Genomic DNA, 19,086 nt, shown 5'->3' on the forward strand with positions numbered 1-19,086 from the left:
TTGTTTTTCCTTACTATGGAGATGATATCAAACTGGTCCACCCAGCCCAGGTTTTTTATCTTTAATAATAGTCAGTAGTAGCATTTGTTTCAGAAGTGGGTTCTTTCCCGTCTGGGGTTCTCTGCCATGTTTTGTCGTATTACGGATTGGACCATCCTTAGGAAGAGAATGTGTCTGGGCTGTGGTGAGCAGCCATGGACTGATCAGTCTCTGTGAAGTTCTCTAACATCTATGCTTACTTTCAGTTTCTGTAAAAACCTGCAGTAATGACTGCAATAATTTAATTATGTAGGATGTGAGAAATACCTCCTTTGGCTTGTTTTAAGCCTCCTGCCAGATGTCTAATTACATGGCCCCCATTCACGTGCTTTTGGACAGCACAGACTACATAACACTGGTAACTATAGAGCACTGTAATAATCCCTCTGTTTTCCTCATGCTGAAGGGATCCCAGTCTGTGTAGCTCCTCAAAGCAGAGGCTGCTCCATATCTTTGATTTCACTTATCAGACGGTCCTTTTTTATTTCTTCAATACTTCTATATCTCTATGCAGCTCAGGCTGTGGGTGTTGCATGGACCTAGGAAGTGACATTGTTCTGTCTGTATTGTTTGATGTTTCTTTTGTAGTATTTAATTTAACCTCTTTGAGAATTGGACTGATGCAAAGGACTTCAAGATCCCTTTTCTGGTTGCTGTTGATGTAATATTAACCCAGCTTTCTATATAAATAGTTCAAAATTTATTTTTACTCTCAGCATTTATTCATTAGGTAGTACTGAATTTCAGCAATGTCCTATTCCTATTTATTCTCACTATAGTAAGATCTATTGATGCTTTTTCACAATCAACTCTATTTCAGAATATCCTCAGGACTTTCATATCATCAGTGCATGTTGACACTTCAGATGGCTATTGCCATTTCAATTTAATCTGAGTGGGCTGATTAAGATCTTTGAGGAAACATCTACTGGCAATTTTTTTCTTTTTGTGAACTTTCTACTCTTGTTCTTTACTTCTATGTTTTAAGAAATTGCTAATTCAGAGAAGAACCATCCATTTCTTCCTATGTAAATGTGATTTCTTCAGGACTGTTGAGGGGAGACCATATCAGATTTTTGTTGTGGATTGTTTTGTTTGGTTGGTTTTTTAATCAAAGTACACTGGTTGACTGGTTCACTTTTATTGGTGTGTTCAGTCTGTTAGAAAAAGACCAGTAGATTTGTCTGTCATGGTATTGGTGTAGGAAAATCCTACCAATTTTTGTCAATATTTCATTTAAATGGTGCAGCTATTAATTAATTTTGTAGGGTCCCATCCCCATCCCATCTCCACCAGTTTCTGTCCATTTTCTCTGATAGTTTCCCCATGTTCTTCTGGAACCCTTTAAAAGCTGATGTTATAGCTGCTAGTTTCTGGTTCCATGGTACAAGATGTAGCTTGTCATTGGTTATAACACGGAATACAGATTTTACTCCTTTGAAGGTTACTAGAATAACACATTTTCTTTCATATATTGGATCAAACAATTAAATACCTGATTATTTATTTTGTCCAGTCTATCTCCTACTTTGATTTTATGTGCTTTACGAGGGTATTTGATTAATATATACATTTTGAATGTTGTAAGTTAACTGCTATGTTAAAAATACTCAAATGGATAAAAAAATTGAAATTACTACATTTCAGTGTAAAGATTGTAATTAAATGCTGTAGGAGATGTTTGTTGTATATATTAATTTTAGAATGCAATCTATAATTTCCCTAATGGTAAAAAAATGTTTGTTTTTAATCATAAGTTGCATAGCTTTCAGTTAAAAAACCCTAAACTGTGCCTCTTTAATAAAGATTGATGTTTCTTTTTATAAAATGGAATAGCCAATTACAACAGTCTGATAGGTGTTATCAAAGCTTTTTTGCTTGTCTCATTGGGACAGTATTTTTCTAGGCAGATATTGCTGGGAGTCTCATCATCCCATTGTTTTTCTATGGTTAAAATTCTTGGCATTTTCCTTTTTTCTGCTTTAGAAAAAAAAAATCAAAACATATGCAAGTTCTAGGAGATGCTAGTTCAGAGTTGAATTTGTTGATAAGAACATAGAATTAGTCACAGATGAGTGTAGACTTGTTTTTTAGGTTCATCTTATTAGCAGCTATTTTAAAAACACAGTCTGAAAGAGACTTCATAGGAAACACATTAAAGGCTCTAAGAAAAACGCTGAGAAATGAAAAAATTAGTATTGTTCCCCAAGGAAAAGTTACTTTGCGTGCATTTGTAATATTTGATGGATTTATTGGGCATGCTACACTGCAACTTTATTGTAAGTAATACTTGTCCCAAATGGCAAATGATATTCTCACTGCCAGTGTTGTTCTCTGCAGACATTTATGTAACTTTCACTATTGTAATAATTTTACCATAAATGTCTTGCAGTTTAAAACAACATCCCAATGCTTTTCTGCTTGTATAGAAGAGACTGGCAAGTTATTATCTTACGACCACTGGAAGACACTTGACCCATCTTGACCTCTTTCTTTCGTATTAGTTTCTCCATCTGACTCATGCTACCAAAATGAAAGAAAAAAAGTTGTGTTGTCTGGGTGTTTTTAAGATCAACTCAACCTGATATATCATAAGTTTTGATTTTTTTTTTGGGGGGGAGAGGGTGTTTGGATAACAATTTCACACATCAAAATCATAAGAAAATCTGTTCCAGAAAAAAAGTGGTTTTGTTTTTTTTTTTTTTGAAAGAGGGGTTGGATGATTATTTCACCCATCAAAATTGTAGGAAAACTCATTATAAAAACAAAAATTGGTAGGTTACTTTTACTAGGGATCAAGTCAGCCTCAGTAATTTTCACAATCCTCTTTTGCACTAGACTTTTGTCTGACAGTATTCAGAAACCTTTGTAATAAGAATGATGTAGGCAATTGTAACTTCTGCTCTACAAATAGGGTAGCAAAGCAGCTTAGAGAGTAAAGCAAAACAGGGTAGTGAAAACAGGCTTTTGCGTACAATTTACCTTTGTGTGTAGTGGGTTGTACAGTTATGTCTTCAAGTGTGGAAGAGTCCTGTGATTGTTTGAACAGCAGAATGGAACATAATACACAAAAAGGCCAATGAAGAAAAGAACCTCTAGTTTAGGAGATATTGATTGTGGTACAGAGATGATTTTTCTTTCCTGTAAGTGCACCTTTAGTTACCGTATTAGCAGAATGTGAAATTCAGCTTGCATCTGCACAAAGTGAATCACATCCAGGAGGATGTGCTATTAAACCTTATTGAGCCCTCAGCATTTCACAACAACTTCTGGAGTTTTCAGGTATTTGGGGTTCTTTTTCCATCTTTTAAATGAAATCTGAGCTTGTTCATCCCTCAGTCTTTTCATAGAGAATTCTTTCACCAGATTAGTGAGCGGTAGCCACTGCCAGAGGTGTCTGACTGCATGTTTTCTCCTTAGATGAGTGAATTTATGAGGCAAGTAGGATGATGTACATGGCCCTGCCTATACTGCTAGTGGTGGTAATCGAAAGTGATCCTTTGTTCAGTTGGAACATGCAAGATAAGCATGACATAAACATATGGTCTATGCAAGACTTGTCATTTTGGGGACAAGTGGATCTCCCCAAGTACTTTTATCTAATTTAGTCATTGCCTAATGCTACAACAAGTGGGAAAGCATCATTGTTCTTTCTTTTTCATTTAGAACAGCATCACAATGTTACTACATGGAAAAAAAATTTCTACTTTCTTTCAAATCTACTGCATTTGAGTATTTTCTCAGCTGCTTATGAAGCTGCCAAATAAAGTACTCTTTATCATGAATACATGAGAGAAAAGTAAATTGGCACTTTCTGTAGAATGCAGCAATTTACATCCCCCTCTGTTCCTGAGAGCAATCTGTATTACATTCTTCGGAGCTTCAATATTTTTCCCCCTGAGAGATCTCATCTTGTATTTCCTGGCACTTCAACCAGAAACTTGTCCATTAAGACATTTTTCTTAATACTGATTTAACTTTCACTAACACAATTGCTCCTGTAATCAGACTCATAATTATACTTTTGCCTGTTTTTAAATTATTGCTTATAATTCTTTAGCTTGAGCAGCTGAGAATGTGGCCAGTTCACTCCCCATGTATAACTTTCAACCAGAGCACTGCAGCAATATTTGCTACCCCTTATAACATAACATCTTTAGTGTCTTGACCAGCTTCTATCAGCTTACTTCTCTTAACTTCGGTCCCTGTAACATTTCTTTTTGGATCACCATCAAATTATTGAAAGAAAACAACACTCATATTTGTAAAACTTTTACCCTGTGGCAATATTGTAAATAAAAAATCCTTAAGATGACAATGCAATCAAATGAAAAATGTTGCTGTTCAGAGGGTTTTTTACTCTGAAGGCACTGTGTCTCTGAACTGGCCTGAGGGATTTGAAAATGCAACCTCATAGTCTGAAAAAATTTCTCTGGTGCCTGAAGTCAGACAGAGAACAACCATAAACTTTTGCAAAAACAACTTGTTCAGTGGGTGAACTGCACAAAAGTATTGCTGATTGCTTCCTCACTGTACAACTTCAACATCAACAGAGTGAAAGGGAACTTAGCAAAATCTGTATTGAACTTGTGAAATGCCTTTGTGTGTGGTATTGGATCGTGGAGAATGGATTGTGGAATTTTGTGTCTGTTCTGGGAAAGGTGATCAGGGAAATGCAAAGATGAAAAACCTATCAACTTTTGTAATATACAAAGGCATATATGACATATGGCTCCTTGGGCTGTGTTGTTAAGGCTGAAAAAATAATCTGAGAATTAGTACTGCTTGCTTTAGATCTTTAGATGGCTGCTCTTGCCATCGACAAGACACTGGATTAGTTGATCATTTGGTCTAATTAATTTGATGCTAACCATTTTCAAGTTCATGTTAATTTTTGACTGTGAAAGTTGTACAGTTTAATTTTGTGCTGCTTGTTCTAGAGGGGCACTGAGGGAGAGAGGCAAATGTAAGTATTTCTATGAGATTTTAAAGTGAAATTTGTGAGAAAACTATTTGAGAAAAATTCAGTAACTCCTTTTTTTTTTTTTACCTTAGTGCTGAAAAAAAAAAAGACTTGTGGTCATATGAACTAGTTTCTCTTCGCTGAAAAGAAAAAGATCTGAGATTCATTCCTATATCTCCAGTGTAATAGGTGGAAAAACACCAGTTAATTGAAAAATTTTAAGTCACTAGAGGGAGAAATTCGTTCATCTCTATTAAGTGTTTTTAATTATTGCATTAAGAATACATCAGCATACAGTAAATTATTTTGGCATAAGATGTGCATAAGCACATCCTTCTATTACAGAAAGAGAAAATTTAAGGTTGCTCTCTCTGTCTGTTCCAACAGTGTGTCAACACAGCACTAAAGGCTTTTACTGTGTATAATTGTAAAATAATGCCAATAGGTAAATGCAAAAAGGATGTTTTGGGAGGAATTTTGCTTTTTGTAAAATAAACACAACTTTAAAAAAAATGAAAAGGCTCTAGGCTTTGGATGACACTAAAAGTTCGTACAGAATGCCAGAATACGGAAGCAACTGTACCAGCCCAGAGCAATAATCCACCTAGCACTACTGCTTTTCTTTGATGGTGATTAGAACCACATGCTCCAAAGGAAAATGCTTATAATGGGCAATTAAAGGATCTGCACATAGCAGGCTTTTTTTTTTTTCCCTCTGCCCTCCCTCCCCCAGTTGCCATAAATTGCTGGTTGGCCTTTACTCTGACGTGCAAGTCTGACAAAACCTAGAAGGAACAGGAAATGACCTAAGTGTGGTTTTAGACAGTTTTTTTCTCATTCCCTACATAATAAGAAAAAAAAAAAACACACCTCTCCTTTCCCTTGATAGACAAAACACCTTTTAGAACCTTTTTGAAACAATTAAAGATCTTAAAAAAAATATAAAACAGACCAGATCAAAATATCAAGCAATAAGAAAACTGTAAACTTTCTACAGCAGACAAAGTAGAAGCTGACCTGCTGATACTCCTGGCTACAAAAGCAGAAGTAACATGTCTTTTTAAAAGCAAGCAAATGAAACAAACATATAAAAAAAGCAACAAAACCCCAACCAAACAAAAACCAAAATCTTTTCTACTTTCAGGGAGTAGTGTTAGCTTTAAGAATAGGCCTGCTGAAGACCTATTTGAAACTTCAGCATACAGCAGAGCATTTTTACTCTGTTTTTATATCTGTGCTGAGGGCAAAGTTACTGAAAATAGTAACTAAACATGTGAAGACTCTAAAGTCACTTGTTAAAGTTTACTTAGGTGCAGCTCTTGTGAAAGATTTGTATTTACAGGGAAGATCAGAATGCTGTGGAGGAAAACATTATAGTGACCAGACACCTGCGTGTTCCAGTGTTGTTCTTACGTGTCCAGCCAAATTTACTGCAGGTACTGTTTAATGTAGAGAATAGTATTAACTAAAGCAATTAAGTAGAAGCAAATCTCTTTTCATTGAAGGAAGATTTTAGACTTCTTAAAAAAGCAAAAGCAATGCCTTTCATAACATAGTGCAGTAGAGTCCACAGCTGAGTCGTTGGACAGGGGATATGACTGTTTCCGTCAGTACATGTATCCAAACCTCAGAAGCAGGAAAGCACACACAGTTTCTATTCAAAGATTGTGGCTATCTGCAGACTTCACAACCTATTGGCCATTTTGCAACCTTGGATAAATAAATTGTATATAGAGTCAGGAAGTGATAAGTATTAGGATTCCAAAAATATCCTAGTTTTTTTCCTGTCCCATTTATTTTCGTGGGAAGGTTTAGTGAGTGGAGAAATACCATCATGATTCTAAATGCCTGGAGTATCATAGTGAGTGCTGTATTTTGTCTTTATTACAATAATCCACTCAAGTGGCTACTGTTTTGGCCTGCAAGATTTCACAACAGAACGTTGTCTGTGTTATCTAAATAATGCTGCCTCTACTTTGAGAGTCATTCTTTGGTTGCATCACCTTTAGTTTACACCGAATACAACTTAACTACTTAATAACATACTGTTTTTCAACATCTACCTTTCCTACAGAGAGAGGGGAAAAAACCCTAATAAATTAATAAAACCCCTAAGAATCTAGGTTGTACAGTGCAGTGTTTGGTTTTTGGGGTCATTAAATTACATGGATTAAAAACGCTAATTGCTTGTAAGCTGTTACACAAGACTAATCTAGAAATAAAAGCAATGAATCGAGCATTAGTCTTGTTTGAAAGGCAGTCATGAAAAGAAATGGATATGTAATGTAACCTTTTTCATACTTTACAATAAATTAATTTCTCATCTAGTTGTAGAATTTTGCTTTTGAATGAGGTGAATTTGCACAGAGTTGATTTCTGAATCAAGTTGCTATGGTGTTGGTTTCATTGTTTAGTTAATTCTATGCTTGGTTGCTATGGAAATACTTATTTACGGAGCTAATGCCTAATGGTGTCAAACAGATGCTACTAGCAACTAGGAATCCTTTATATTTGATCAATGAAAGACTCAGTCAGAAGTAGAAACTCAATTTTGTGCTCATTTTTCTCCATTAAAGTTTTGGAGCATGGAATGTAATGGGTGTTCTCGAATAGGACAAGTTTTATTTCCTTAACAAACATTAAAGCACACATTGAATCTCCTGAAAAGTATCGTCAGTGAAACTAAATCCTGGTTTAGGTTTAAGCAATCATACAGCAATGCAACAAATCTTAATGCTGTGTATAGCCTTAGGCAGTGTGCGTGTATTAGTTATATTTGACTTTTAAGATTGATTTTTAGATTTTTTAGGCTCCGAAACATCTTTTTTTGTAGCTGTCTATTTTAAATCTCTGTGTAAGCATGAGCATTGTCCTTAGTATAAGTTTGCACAAACATAAATAATTCTTGAGTAACTAAGCTGATATGATTTTGTATTTTATAAGTTAAAATATCCTGAAGACATATTTCCAGAATTATCTAGCCAAACATAGTTTGAGTTCAGCATTAAAATTTAAAAAAAAAAAATGTTTAAAAATGACTAGTGCTCTTTTCTAGTAATTTTAGTGGATTTTAATTTGAGAAAAATAAAATCCACACTCTTTTATCATGCTTAAGCCTTTAGAAGTTGAAAATATTCCTAAGGCATGTCTTTAGCCAAATGGAGTCATGGTATTCATATAAAGAAGATCTGAAAGAACTCCACCCTCCATGGCATCAGCTTTCTTCTGAAAGACACTTCTATTGCAGGCCCTGGAAACACTGGCTGTGCTGCGATAGGAAAGATAACTTTTTCTATAGAAAAATAATTAAAAACAAAATAAAAACCTCTGGAGCCCTGCTGGTTTTCATTGACTGTCTTCTTTCATTTCTCATCTGTTTTTAGTTTACTTAGACTATAAACTTCTCAGAGGAGCACTTATTCCCTTTTTCTTTGTGAAAATTAATGTTGCTTTGTTCCTGTTCCTGTTAGAGCTATAAGCTGTATTAGGGAAGGCCTCTATTACTGTTACCTTTTTCAGCATGTTTCTGATATTGCTAACAATGTGTGCTTTGCAAAAGTGCCATCCTTAAGTTTTGGTAATGGTTTGGTTGATATTCTTGTGTTCAAATAACATGGCAATTCATCTGCAGTATATGGAAATGTTGTTCTTATTGTTTGAGAAAACATAAACCAACTGATGCCTACTGTCAATTTGCCTGCATATATGCACTTAGGGTTACATATTTAAAACTCTTGAGATTTGACTAAACACCCATAGCACTGAATACAGTGTTCATTCTTTGGAACAGCAACTTTGTGGAGAATTTGTTGAGCTTTAGCAACTTTTTTAGCCTTTAAAAAAAGAGTTTTCAGTGATGCAAATTCCTTCTGTTGACACTCTTGGCCTGTCTTGAGTGACATGTTTCATTTTGACATGGATGCCTGATGGCAGCCAGATCGGAAAAGGTCACTTGTACTTCGTGAGCTGGCTTGTCTTCTTTAAGCCATGTTGAAATTTATTTCAGATGTTAAATAGATTCAATTATTATAATTGACCAAGGCACGTGTGGTTTTTTTGGTTTGGTTTTTTTATTAGCTATTCTTCAAAATCCTTATCAGCTTGACAGGCAAGTGTATAAAACCAGGGAAGTGTGTTCATTGCTCTTTGCATGAAAGGGAAAGACTCTGGGTTTAGAGTCAGGCTGATATGAGAACTCCTCCAAGCTGACTGGTAATTTGGCATAGATGGTTCTGGGGGGGCAGGGCTATACATTTCTCACCTTTCAGTTCATCTGCACTATCAGAGCCCAGAGCAGTTTCATTTTCAGAGGAGCTCCCAAACATTCAGTTGCTGTGATGTGATCCAGTGACAATGGCTGCTGAAAGCCGAAGTGTGTGAGTTACTAAGCAGAGGTATAAGTTGCAGCTTGGAAGTTTTGTGACTCAAGTCAGTCCTAGATAAGGTGTTTCTTGATGGAGGAGGTGAGGAAGAACGTTATGTGCAATGGATTACAAAATCTTAGTATTACAGAGTACAGATCTTTCTGCAACAAGTCTCATGTTGCAAAATCAAAAATTGCTGAGGCTCTGCCTAAGACCTAATTTAAGGTCTCTTGGTCTGTTCACATTAAGTAAAAATAAACTATATCATTTTTACTTCTATTGTAAGATCAACACAACACTGGGAATACTTTGTAACTTTTGATGATCCACAGTGATTAAAGCTTTGACTGTCTAACTCTCAATAAAAAATAATGCCAGAAATGCTTCTTGTTTAGTATTCCAGATTTAACTTACAAGGCACAGAGTTAGGCTAATTAAACTAAGGTAGGTGGGTAGTGAGAGACGAACCATAATTCTTTTAGTGGTAAGGAGTAAATTCTTTAAACAGAGAATTTTTTTTGCCCGAAAGTAGAATTTATCAGCTGTTAACCTTTAAAATTTTAACTCGTCTAGTCCTTCTAACCATGTCAGTTCCGCAGAAAGTCTGTTAAGGAATATGTTGCTGACTTCTGTTCCTTTCTCCCCAAATTGTTTTTGTGGGGGAGGCTTTCTGGATTTGAGTGCCATCTTGTGGAGCATTGTGAGCACCTAAGGAAAGGTAACACTCCCTTCACTAGCAACCTATAAGGATTTGCTTGGTGTGAAGATGTACCAAGTTGCAATTACCACGGAAAAATATTCCTTGTCTAGCAATCTGTATTTTTTCCCCTCTGTGCTTAGTGGAAACGATTGCTACTTTTTGCCTCAAACTTTCATCAGCTCATTTTAATTACTTTGATGTGTGGCATGTGGAATGAGCCCTGATAATTTGAGAGACCGTGGCAGCCTGCTAGCTGTGCTAATATACTAGACCTGTCTTCTCTCAGAAGATATGAATTCTAGTTAATGGTGGTGTATATTGAATTAAAGAAAAAGTTGTTAGGAAAGTACAGGTAAACTTAAGTTATGTTTACTTCAAAATTGTTTTGCTTCCTTTGCTATAAAATCGGTATCAGTGGCAAAGCTTAAATCTTCTGGTTTAATTGACAACAAAAAATTTTCAATGATGAATCCAAGTGGTGAAATTTTTCATCTAAATAAACTTGTGAATAAAATGGTGCCCTGCCATCTAAAATATCAAACCATTTTTTGCATTGGAAGCAGATTGGAAGATTATTTTGCCTTGTGTATACTGGGTGAGCATGGGACACAAGATAGAGCAGTAATGCTTTCCACTGAATAAGTTCTGCTTCTGTGACTTTTTTTACTATAGCAGGTCTAAAGCCAAAAGGAAGGTTTTGAACCTTTTTAGTCAAGAAGATTGACCCCTGCAATTGTAGCTTATGTGAGCATGTGTGTGTGTACACATACCTGTACACAAAAGCTCCCAGTGGCTTAAAGGGTGAATAAAGGAGTAAAAGTAGTTGCAGCTAAGATTTTGGTACAGAAATGTCCTGGAGTAAGAAGGGCTCTTTTTATTAAGAGCTCGTTAACAATAAATGAATAAAATTAACTAACACACCATACATTTAAAAGAAAAATAAAATATTAGAAGAGGGAAACCTGTCTTCTGTCCCCTAAAGGAGGTTGCAAGATTGCAGGCAAGCTGACGCAACTTTGTGGACCATTAGTATCAAAGGTTACTAATATAACTAACAAAACTCATGTGGACAGCTGATCTTTGTTGCTGATTGAGTCAAAAGTTAATGAAGCAGATTAATACAGTCTCTGTGTGCAAGCTTAGGAGAGCAGAATGAAAGCAAAAGATTTACTGACGTCCAATGCAGTAAATAAATGTCAATCTAGAAAGAGAAACCTCAGAATGAAGATGTTGCTACAACCAAATGTGTCATGGGAAAGTGGGTATTGCCAGATAATGTTGGTTATTACCTTAATGCTTGTCAGTGACAGACTAACAGTTGTCTCATAATAAAAAAGAAAAAAAAAAGAGACATGGTAGCTAGATCAATCACTTAAACACTTCAAATACTTAAATTCTTAATTCTTATTTTGATCTGCTTGCTTTAACCAGCATGAATTTCTAATAGAGCATAACTTACTCCCAGTTCAAGCACATGCTTAATGATAGATCTCTTCAGTTTTCATAGCAAGTGGATGTCATAACTATTGACTTTAAACGTGGTTTAGTGGTATCTCAGTGAAGATAACTGAAGAGAAAAAGGGCCTTTAAGTGCCACCCTTGCCTGGGCAATGCTGACACGTCCACCTGTGTTTTTTTAATTGACACTTTCTGCACCTTCTGCTGGACAAGTGCCAGACTGGAACATTGTGTTTTCTCCATGAAAGAGCTATTAGTCTCAGAAGAACAAGAACATACATAGTTCTCACCTATAAAAAAAAAAAAAGGCAGAAAAGTATCCAGGACTGCAGACTATGAACTACCAAGTGGGGTATTGGCGTTTTATTTGTGCTCTGTAACTATGAAAAAAAGGACAAAAAGGGTTATCTTTATATTTGTTTAATTTGTGAATCCGTTGTGCAAACAGGTTAATTCATCAGAGAATAATTAGAACCTGTCAAGAAGTCACGAAGGCTGAAACCTTTTGAAACAAAACAGACATCTGACTTTCATTTCTTGTATGTTGTTTTCATTTTTTGTCAGTATAGAAGACAAATTAAGTGAGTGCTGTTGACGTACTTGAAGCTGATAGTATCTTCAGATCGTGTTGCTGACGTTCTTTTGCGGGTTTGGTGGGTTTTGTGAGGTTATTCAGAACACGGAGCTTTGTAACCATGTTCAAGCAAAACCTAACGAAACCTCCTGCAAGAAAATGCTTTTGACATTACCGGTTTTTAACCTGAGGTACTGGGGAGCTTTTTACCTTTTTAAAAAGTGACTGATTTGGTGTAATGCTTTCTGCACGGTATTTACAAAAATTGCTACTGTTTGAATGGTTCTGGAAGGAAAAAATATATTGCAGGTTTTAGGCTAGATTTGATTTTGTAGGCTGAGGTGAACAGATGCAGGAAAGTACTGTCACCACCTAATTTAGTGTACACGTTAAAAGATTTAGAAACAATCCAGAAATATTGAAATAAGGCCACATAATTATTCTGTCATCAAGATATCTCTGTTGCATGCAATTTCTTCAGATTCGTCTATAGGGCTTTTGCTGGGTAACATTAGCTAAGAAAATGGCCCAAGTTACATATAAAAACATGAAGGGAGAAACATTTTTCATGACGTCACATAATCAAGAGTTATCTCATTGCTGTTTTTCAATATTAGCATATCACCTATTACTCTTTTTTTTTTTTTTTATCTTTACAGATGATACTTTGGGATTGGGATTTGAAGCAATGGTACAAACCCTATTACCAGGTCAGTATATTATAAATTTAATTAATAATATTGCATTGATTTTTTTTTTCCAACTTATTTTTCAAATTTGCAATGGATAGGAGACTTATTTAAAACAGAGAATACCCTGAAAAGTTTTGACATGTTAATAATTTGCAACATTTCCCTCTGTTCCAGAATGCTGGCAGTGGAAATGGAGTTGATCTTTCAGTGCTAAATGAGGCTCGGAACATGCTGACAGATCTCCTGGCTGATCCATCTCTTCCACCACATGTGATTTCTTCCCTTCGAAGCATTAATAGTCTGATTGGTGCTTTCTCAGGCACATGCAGGCCAAAGGCTAGTCCATTCACACCATTTCCTGGTTTCTTCCCCTGTCCTGAAATAGAGGATCCTGCTGAAAAAGATCGAAAGCTGCTCAAGGTCAAATGATTTTAATTTTCATTCATGTGTGTGTTGCAATTAAAAAAAAAAAAAAAAAAGAGAAAGTTCATCAGGAAAGAATGCTCCTGTATGCATTGTAGCTTCTTTACTGAGTACCTGTGGTACCTTAAGGTCAAAAGAGAGCAGCTGTGAAAACACATTGAATGTAATGTGATAGGTACCAAAATGCAGATTCAAGTGGTTGGTGGACGGACAGATAAAAAAGCACTGGTGTGCACCCTGAACACGTAATTCCTCAAAATAACAGCAAATATAAACTGGAGATGTTATATTCTCATGATATGGAACAAACAGGGGTGTTCTTGATTCTCCCACATTCTTTACCTAACAATTACTGTCGCTGCAGCTTTTTCACTGACCTTTTTACCCCAAGAAATTTACTCTCGTGGACAGCAAACTAGCCATTAGACAGAAGCAAATCAGTCACGTAAAAGGAAAAATATTGCTTCTTTCTGTGCAGCAAATCACATTATGAGACCACTGTTTAAATCTGCTGTCACTTCTCCATTATCTAGGGTAAATAAGTGAAAGCAAGAATGTAGTTACTATGTGATGTGTTAAAGAATGTAGTGGAAAAACATTAAAATATAGAAACTCAGCTGCAGGGCACCAGAGCTAATAATTCTAGGGTAGCCCTGTATTGGCAGCTTGAGGCTGTTTATTGTGGAGGCTGGTCTGGGACATCCTTGCCCTGTAGTTGTTTATATTTCCAGGAAGTGGGCAGCTGGGCCCAAATTGATCAATTTGTTGGCTTAGTACTTTGGAGCCAGACAAACTGCCTTGAGCCAGATTCAGCCTGACTGTGAAATATCTGTTGGGATCCATATTTCTGGGAGGGGAAAACTCACTGTCTGCGGGTTATTCTTTGGAATATCCTGCAGAACAATTACAGTAAGAAATTCCTTGGAATGTCACATGGATATCTGCAGAAATCAGCTGGGTAGGGATCAAAGTCATTCATCATGTTTTTTCTTGTGGATTTCTCTAAAAGCTTCTAAGGATTAGTATACTTTTTAATTTTTAAAATTTCTATGCAGCTAGTCAGAATTGTTTGAAATGAAAACTATTCCTTACTGAAGAGTGGCTATGAAGAGTATGTGAAATTGGAAGACTCTGGTTTTTCACAGCTACTTTCTTTTCCTCCTTCCTAAAAGTAACTTTTCCTTTAAGTTTGGGGAGGTTTCTGTACAGAAATTTACATGGTGGATAAAACAGTGCTTACCACTGTCATTCAATGATTGTTTGACTTAGGGGTAAACAAAAAGATCTCCCCCTATGTATATTACTGTAAGAACAAGATTTCTCTTTCTTTCAAAAACCAAATAAGTGAGCACAAACTCCAGATTATGACACACCAAAGAAAATAATGAGAGAGTATTTCTTCAAAATGGTACCTTTCAGACTATGTTGAGAGGTTCCCATTCTCTCTTTCAGATTTGGAATATGGAAGGTCTCTTCCAGATTTCAAATGAGTTGTTTTTTTTGCTGAGGATTTGTACATTTTTATTTCTCTTCCCTGATTGGCTTCCAAAGTGCATTCAGTTATAATAACAGGCCAGCAAAACTGTGGATGCCCCATCCCTGGGAGTGTTCAAAGCCAGACTGGATGGGGCTCTGAGCACCCTGGTCTAGTGAAAGACGTCTCTGGGGACTAGAACTAAATGATCTTCAAGGTCCCTTCCTAATCAAATTCATTCTATGATTCTATGTTTCTTCTTGTTGCTGGTAACCACAAGTCCTTTCATAATAACTTTGATTTCTAGCATGGTGTAAGTTTTATTTCCAGAGCAACTTTTCCCCTTTGTTTAGTGATTACCAGTGACTTTCCTAGGATAGAGGCATCTGGAATTCCTTAGTCCTTTGCTACCCATGTTTTGTTTATTCTGTGCTTCTGTAACTAGTAGGGGAAGTTCTGGATGTTTGCCATATCCCCAGTGTTCCTTCATTCTCAGAGTAGCCAGGAAGAGGAACAAGTAAGCGCAGGTGCTCTGGCCTTCTTTCCATATTGTGCTAACATGTGCACTTGGGAGTGGACCTTTCTCCTCCAGTGTCGGGGATTTTCATCTGTGCTCTCCAAATAGCATGGAGCACACAGGTTGGATTGTGATCCACTGGCAGAAACATCCATTCCAACCTGAGAACACTTTCCTGTGTGATGGCACGTTCCTCTGGTTCCCTTTCTGGTAGGGCTGGTTAAGCACTGCTGCAGGTTTCTGTGGATGATGGGGTGGGTCCTATTCTGCCTGTGCATTTCCACCTTTCTGGCTCTGACTGCACTTTTGCAGCAAAGCAAACAGAGTCAAGGCATATCCAAGGGCTCAGAGCAGTCTGATTTTTCAGGGTAAGAAACTGTACTGCTTTGTTTTGACACAGTTTCACCATTTTTTTAAAATTTAAATATGCAATAACTGTGTGAGTCACATACGATCTCTGATGAAGGTTAAAATTGCCAAGTCATTATTTCTGACAGACTTCAAAGTGTTACTATGCAAGGTTCACGTGTCCTTACACAAACCTGCTGACCTTGCTCAACACTGCAAATATTGCCTTGGCTTTTTGTTTTAAACAATTTTTTCCTGACATCTTTTTTACTATGTAGGATCTGATTACACACATCATTATTACATAGAAGAATCTCTCCACTGCCCATCCTTCTCTCCCCTGCCCATCCTTCCCTCCCTCTGCTTAATGGTCAGATCTAGGCATGAGTTATCAAGTGGACTGTAGACTTAATGCAGTGAGATATATACATATATTTTAAATTTTTTTTAACACAGTGTATAGGCTCTCTGTGCAATGGATGCAGGTATGCCATTCCACATTTCCAATTTCAGTTCAGAGATCCTATCCTTTCTATTAGTTAGGTTCTACTAGTTGCTATTTAAACACAGATATGCTTTTCAGGGGTATTTCAGTAAGGCAGAGGTAGCAAGTCCTGAGCTATTTCCACGCAGAACTGTTTGAATGCCACTGCCCCTCTTTGCAGAGGGCTTTTTGTTCAAGTAAAATGGTGATGCCCAATGGCTGAGCTGCAGCGTGCCTAAACTAGCACAGCTTCCAGGCTGGGAGTGGTGAGGTGCCTTGGAAGCTTCCTGAATGCTGTGAGGCTGCTATGGAAGTAGAGAGGGATCCTTGATGAATCAGAACTGACCCCGTGAATTCTACATCACCCTTTCCACAAGTTCCACAGTACTTGCACTGTTCAATATTTAGCATCTGAGTTATCAAAATCTCAGACTACCCTGGGAGCTGGAGAGCTTTGTGGTTGTAGAAAAAGAATCCATAATCCTACAGGAAATTACTATCACTACCTATATTAATTTGGGGAAAGAAAAAGAGATGCAAAAAGTAATTATTCTTAATAAAATAATTAGATGGCATCTTTTCTATTTTCTTAAGCAATAAGAGTGAATGTAAGATACCATATTTACTGTTTCACTGTAAAAAGTAACAATAAATAGCCCTTACAAACCACAAATAAAATTTTAACATCTGTTTTTAATTACATAGATTTTAACCATGGTTAAATTACTCAACAGGGATTAAATAGCAGGAGTAGCCTACCAACCCCACAGCTGAGACGAACTTCAGGAGTTTCTGGCATGTCACCTATAGAATCGACATCTTTGAGATGGGAACGAAGTAACAGCAAGAGATCTCATCAGGAATATAGCACATCAAGGTAGGCACTGAATGACATTTTAAGGGCAATAATAATGTTGGAACTTGGCAGCAGAAGTATTTGGTGTAAAATCTTGTTAATTAAGGCTCCAAATTCTGCCAGTATAAACTGGAAAAGTTAATTATATACTGTGCTTTGTAACTCTGATCTTGAGTAGAAATCAGGTCATTCTGAGGTTAAATGGTGTGCTCTGTCATTACAAGTAGGCCTGCACAACAGTTTAAGTAGGAAACAAAACAAAAAAAAAAAAAGCCGAACATACATGATTGCAAAACAAACTGGTTTAGTCTCTGAACTTGTACTGACTTCCTCCTTCTTTTTATTTAAAATATGTGTCACTCTCCAACTTCCATATACCCATATATAATTAAAAAGGTGATACAACTTTCTTGTGTTTCGTAGTCACTGTTCTGTGTGTTGCAACGTTTATTATTCCTACAGCCATCAAGCAAGTGGTAAGGTAAATTAAGGTAGCCATCTCTTCTCTGCTTGTTAGTCAATACGGTGCAAATAAAGTTTTATTTTCAGAATTAAGATAACATTTTGAATTAGGATTAAAATAAATGCTTTTTTTCTTTTTGTTTAATATTGTATATGAGTGAAACTTCACACATTTAGTTTTATTTAAATGTGTAAATGGGTGTGCCTTTGCTCCTGAAATCTGTAAAAATGTGTGTAGTTTTGCTTTTTTTGTTTGGTTGTTTTTTAGTTTGTTTGGGTTTTTTTCTTTGGTCATAAGTAAAGTATAATAGAAGTATTTTTAAAAAAGAAAATATGAGTTATGCTGATAATTAATAATTATTAATGGATGAAGGTTTATATACATGTATCCAAGAATTTATTTATCAGTATTATATTTAATTTTGAAGTGAACCAATTAAATAATTTGGCCTTTGTAATGGCTTTTTCTGCTTTAATAAAATATGCTTAAGCCCACCTGATTAAAAGTAGCAATATGGAAAACACCCTCACCTAGAAGACATGTTCACTGTTTTATGGTTGGTGTCCTGCCCTCCAAAGTTCTTGCCAACACTTGCTCTATCCCTGTCTCTTTGCACCTTCCAACAATTGTTCTTATCAGGTTCCCTTTAACTTCTAACATATAGTCATCTCCCAAACCCCCGTGGGTGTTTATAGATAAGGTTAGATGAAATAGATGCACTGGCATAACTGTTCCTTCTGCCAAGAGGCAGTCCTGCCATTCCTGCACTCCTGGATCACTCAGATGCTTAAATTGTCAGAAAAATAACAGCTGACTGCTTTGAACTGAATTCTTGCTGAATTGAAAAAGATATTACATAGTGGTACTATAAATTAATATTGCTGCAAAATTTGATTTAATGTTTCACAATTTTTTTTTTTCCCATCCAGACAGTGCTTAAAAGCAAATCTTGATATCTACTGTTTTATTTGTATGTGAATTCTTGATTTGGCTTCTCATTCAAACACTAACTCAAGATGAACTGACCTTCCCTAATATGTAGTCTTCCTACACTAAATACTCTTGCAGCATTTTTATGTGCTTTAAAGTAGTACATGTGAGCTGTGATAGCTAAACAATGTACAAACAGTGAAAAGATCAATCTATCCTAGTTTTCAACCCAAACATTTCTGAAATCTGACTAACATGTCAAGCATCAGATTTGTTAAGGTTGGAAGGGACCTCTGGAGATCATCCAGTCCAACCCCACTGCCAAGGTAGGCTCACCTAGAGCAGGTGACACAGGAATGTGTCCAGATGACTTTGGAATGTCTACAGGGAGGGAGACTCCAAAACCTCCCTGGGCAGCCTGTTCCAGTGCTCTGCCACTCTGAATGTAAAGAAGTTCTTCCTCTTGTGGAGGTGGAAGTTTTAGTTTATGGCCATTGCTCCTCATCCTGTCCCTGGGCACCACTGAAAAGAGTCTGGCACCATCCTCTTGGCACCCACCTTTGAGATATCTATATCTGTTGATGAGAACCCCTCTCAGTCTTCTCTTCTCCACATAAGAGAGGTGTTCCAGACCCCTCATCATCTTTGTGGCCCTCCGCTGGACCCTCTCCAGTAGATGGATATATGCAGAAATAAATCTATGTTTATTCTTTAACTCATTTTTTTATTCATATTTTTAAACAAATGATGGGAGATTAAGAATATTTTCCATATTTGACTTTTATTTGCAATCTGATTAAG

The 19,086-nt window shown here is 36.5% G+C and overlaps 1 protein-coding gene across 1 annotated transcript in view; it reads left to right on the forward strand.

Annotated features, from left to right (window-relative positions):
* Nucleotides 1-19,086, forward strand: part of PDE3B (phosphodiesterase 3B) — an 86,775-nt gene that overhangs the window by 52,170 nt on the left and 15,519 nt on the right. The window contains exons 2-4 of the mRNA XM_027651198.1: nucleotides 12,758-12,808; nucleotides 12,965-13,210; nucleotides 16,771-16,913. Of these exons, the coding sequence (XP_027506999.1) occupies nucleotides 12,758-12,808; nucleotides 12,965-13,210; nucleotides 16,771-16,913 (440 nt within the window). The remainder of the gene's footprint in view (nucleotides 1-12,757; nucleotides 12,809-12,964; nucleotides 13,211-16,770; nucleotides 16,914-19,086) is intronic.

Source organism: Corapipo altera, unplaced genomic scaffold, assembly GCF_003945725.1.
Source record: "Corapipo altera isolate COAL_440 unplaced genomic scaffold, ASM394572v1 78, whole genome shotgun sequence".
NCBI classification, from domain to species: domain Eukaryota; kingdom Metazoa; phylum Chordata; class Aves; order Passeriformes; family Pipridae; genus Corapipo; species Corapipo altera.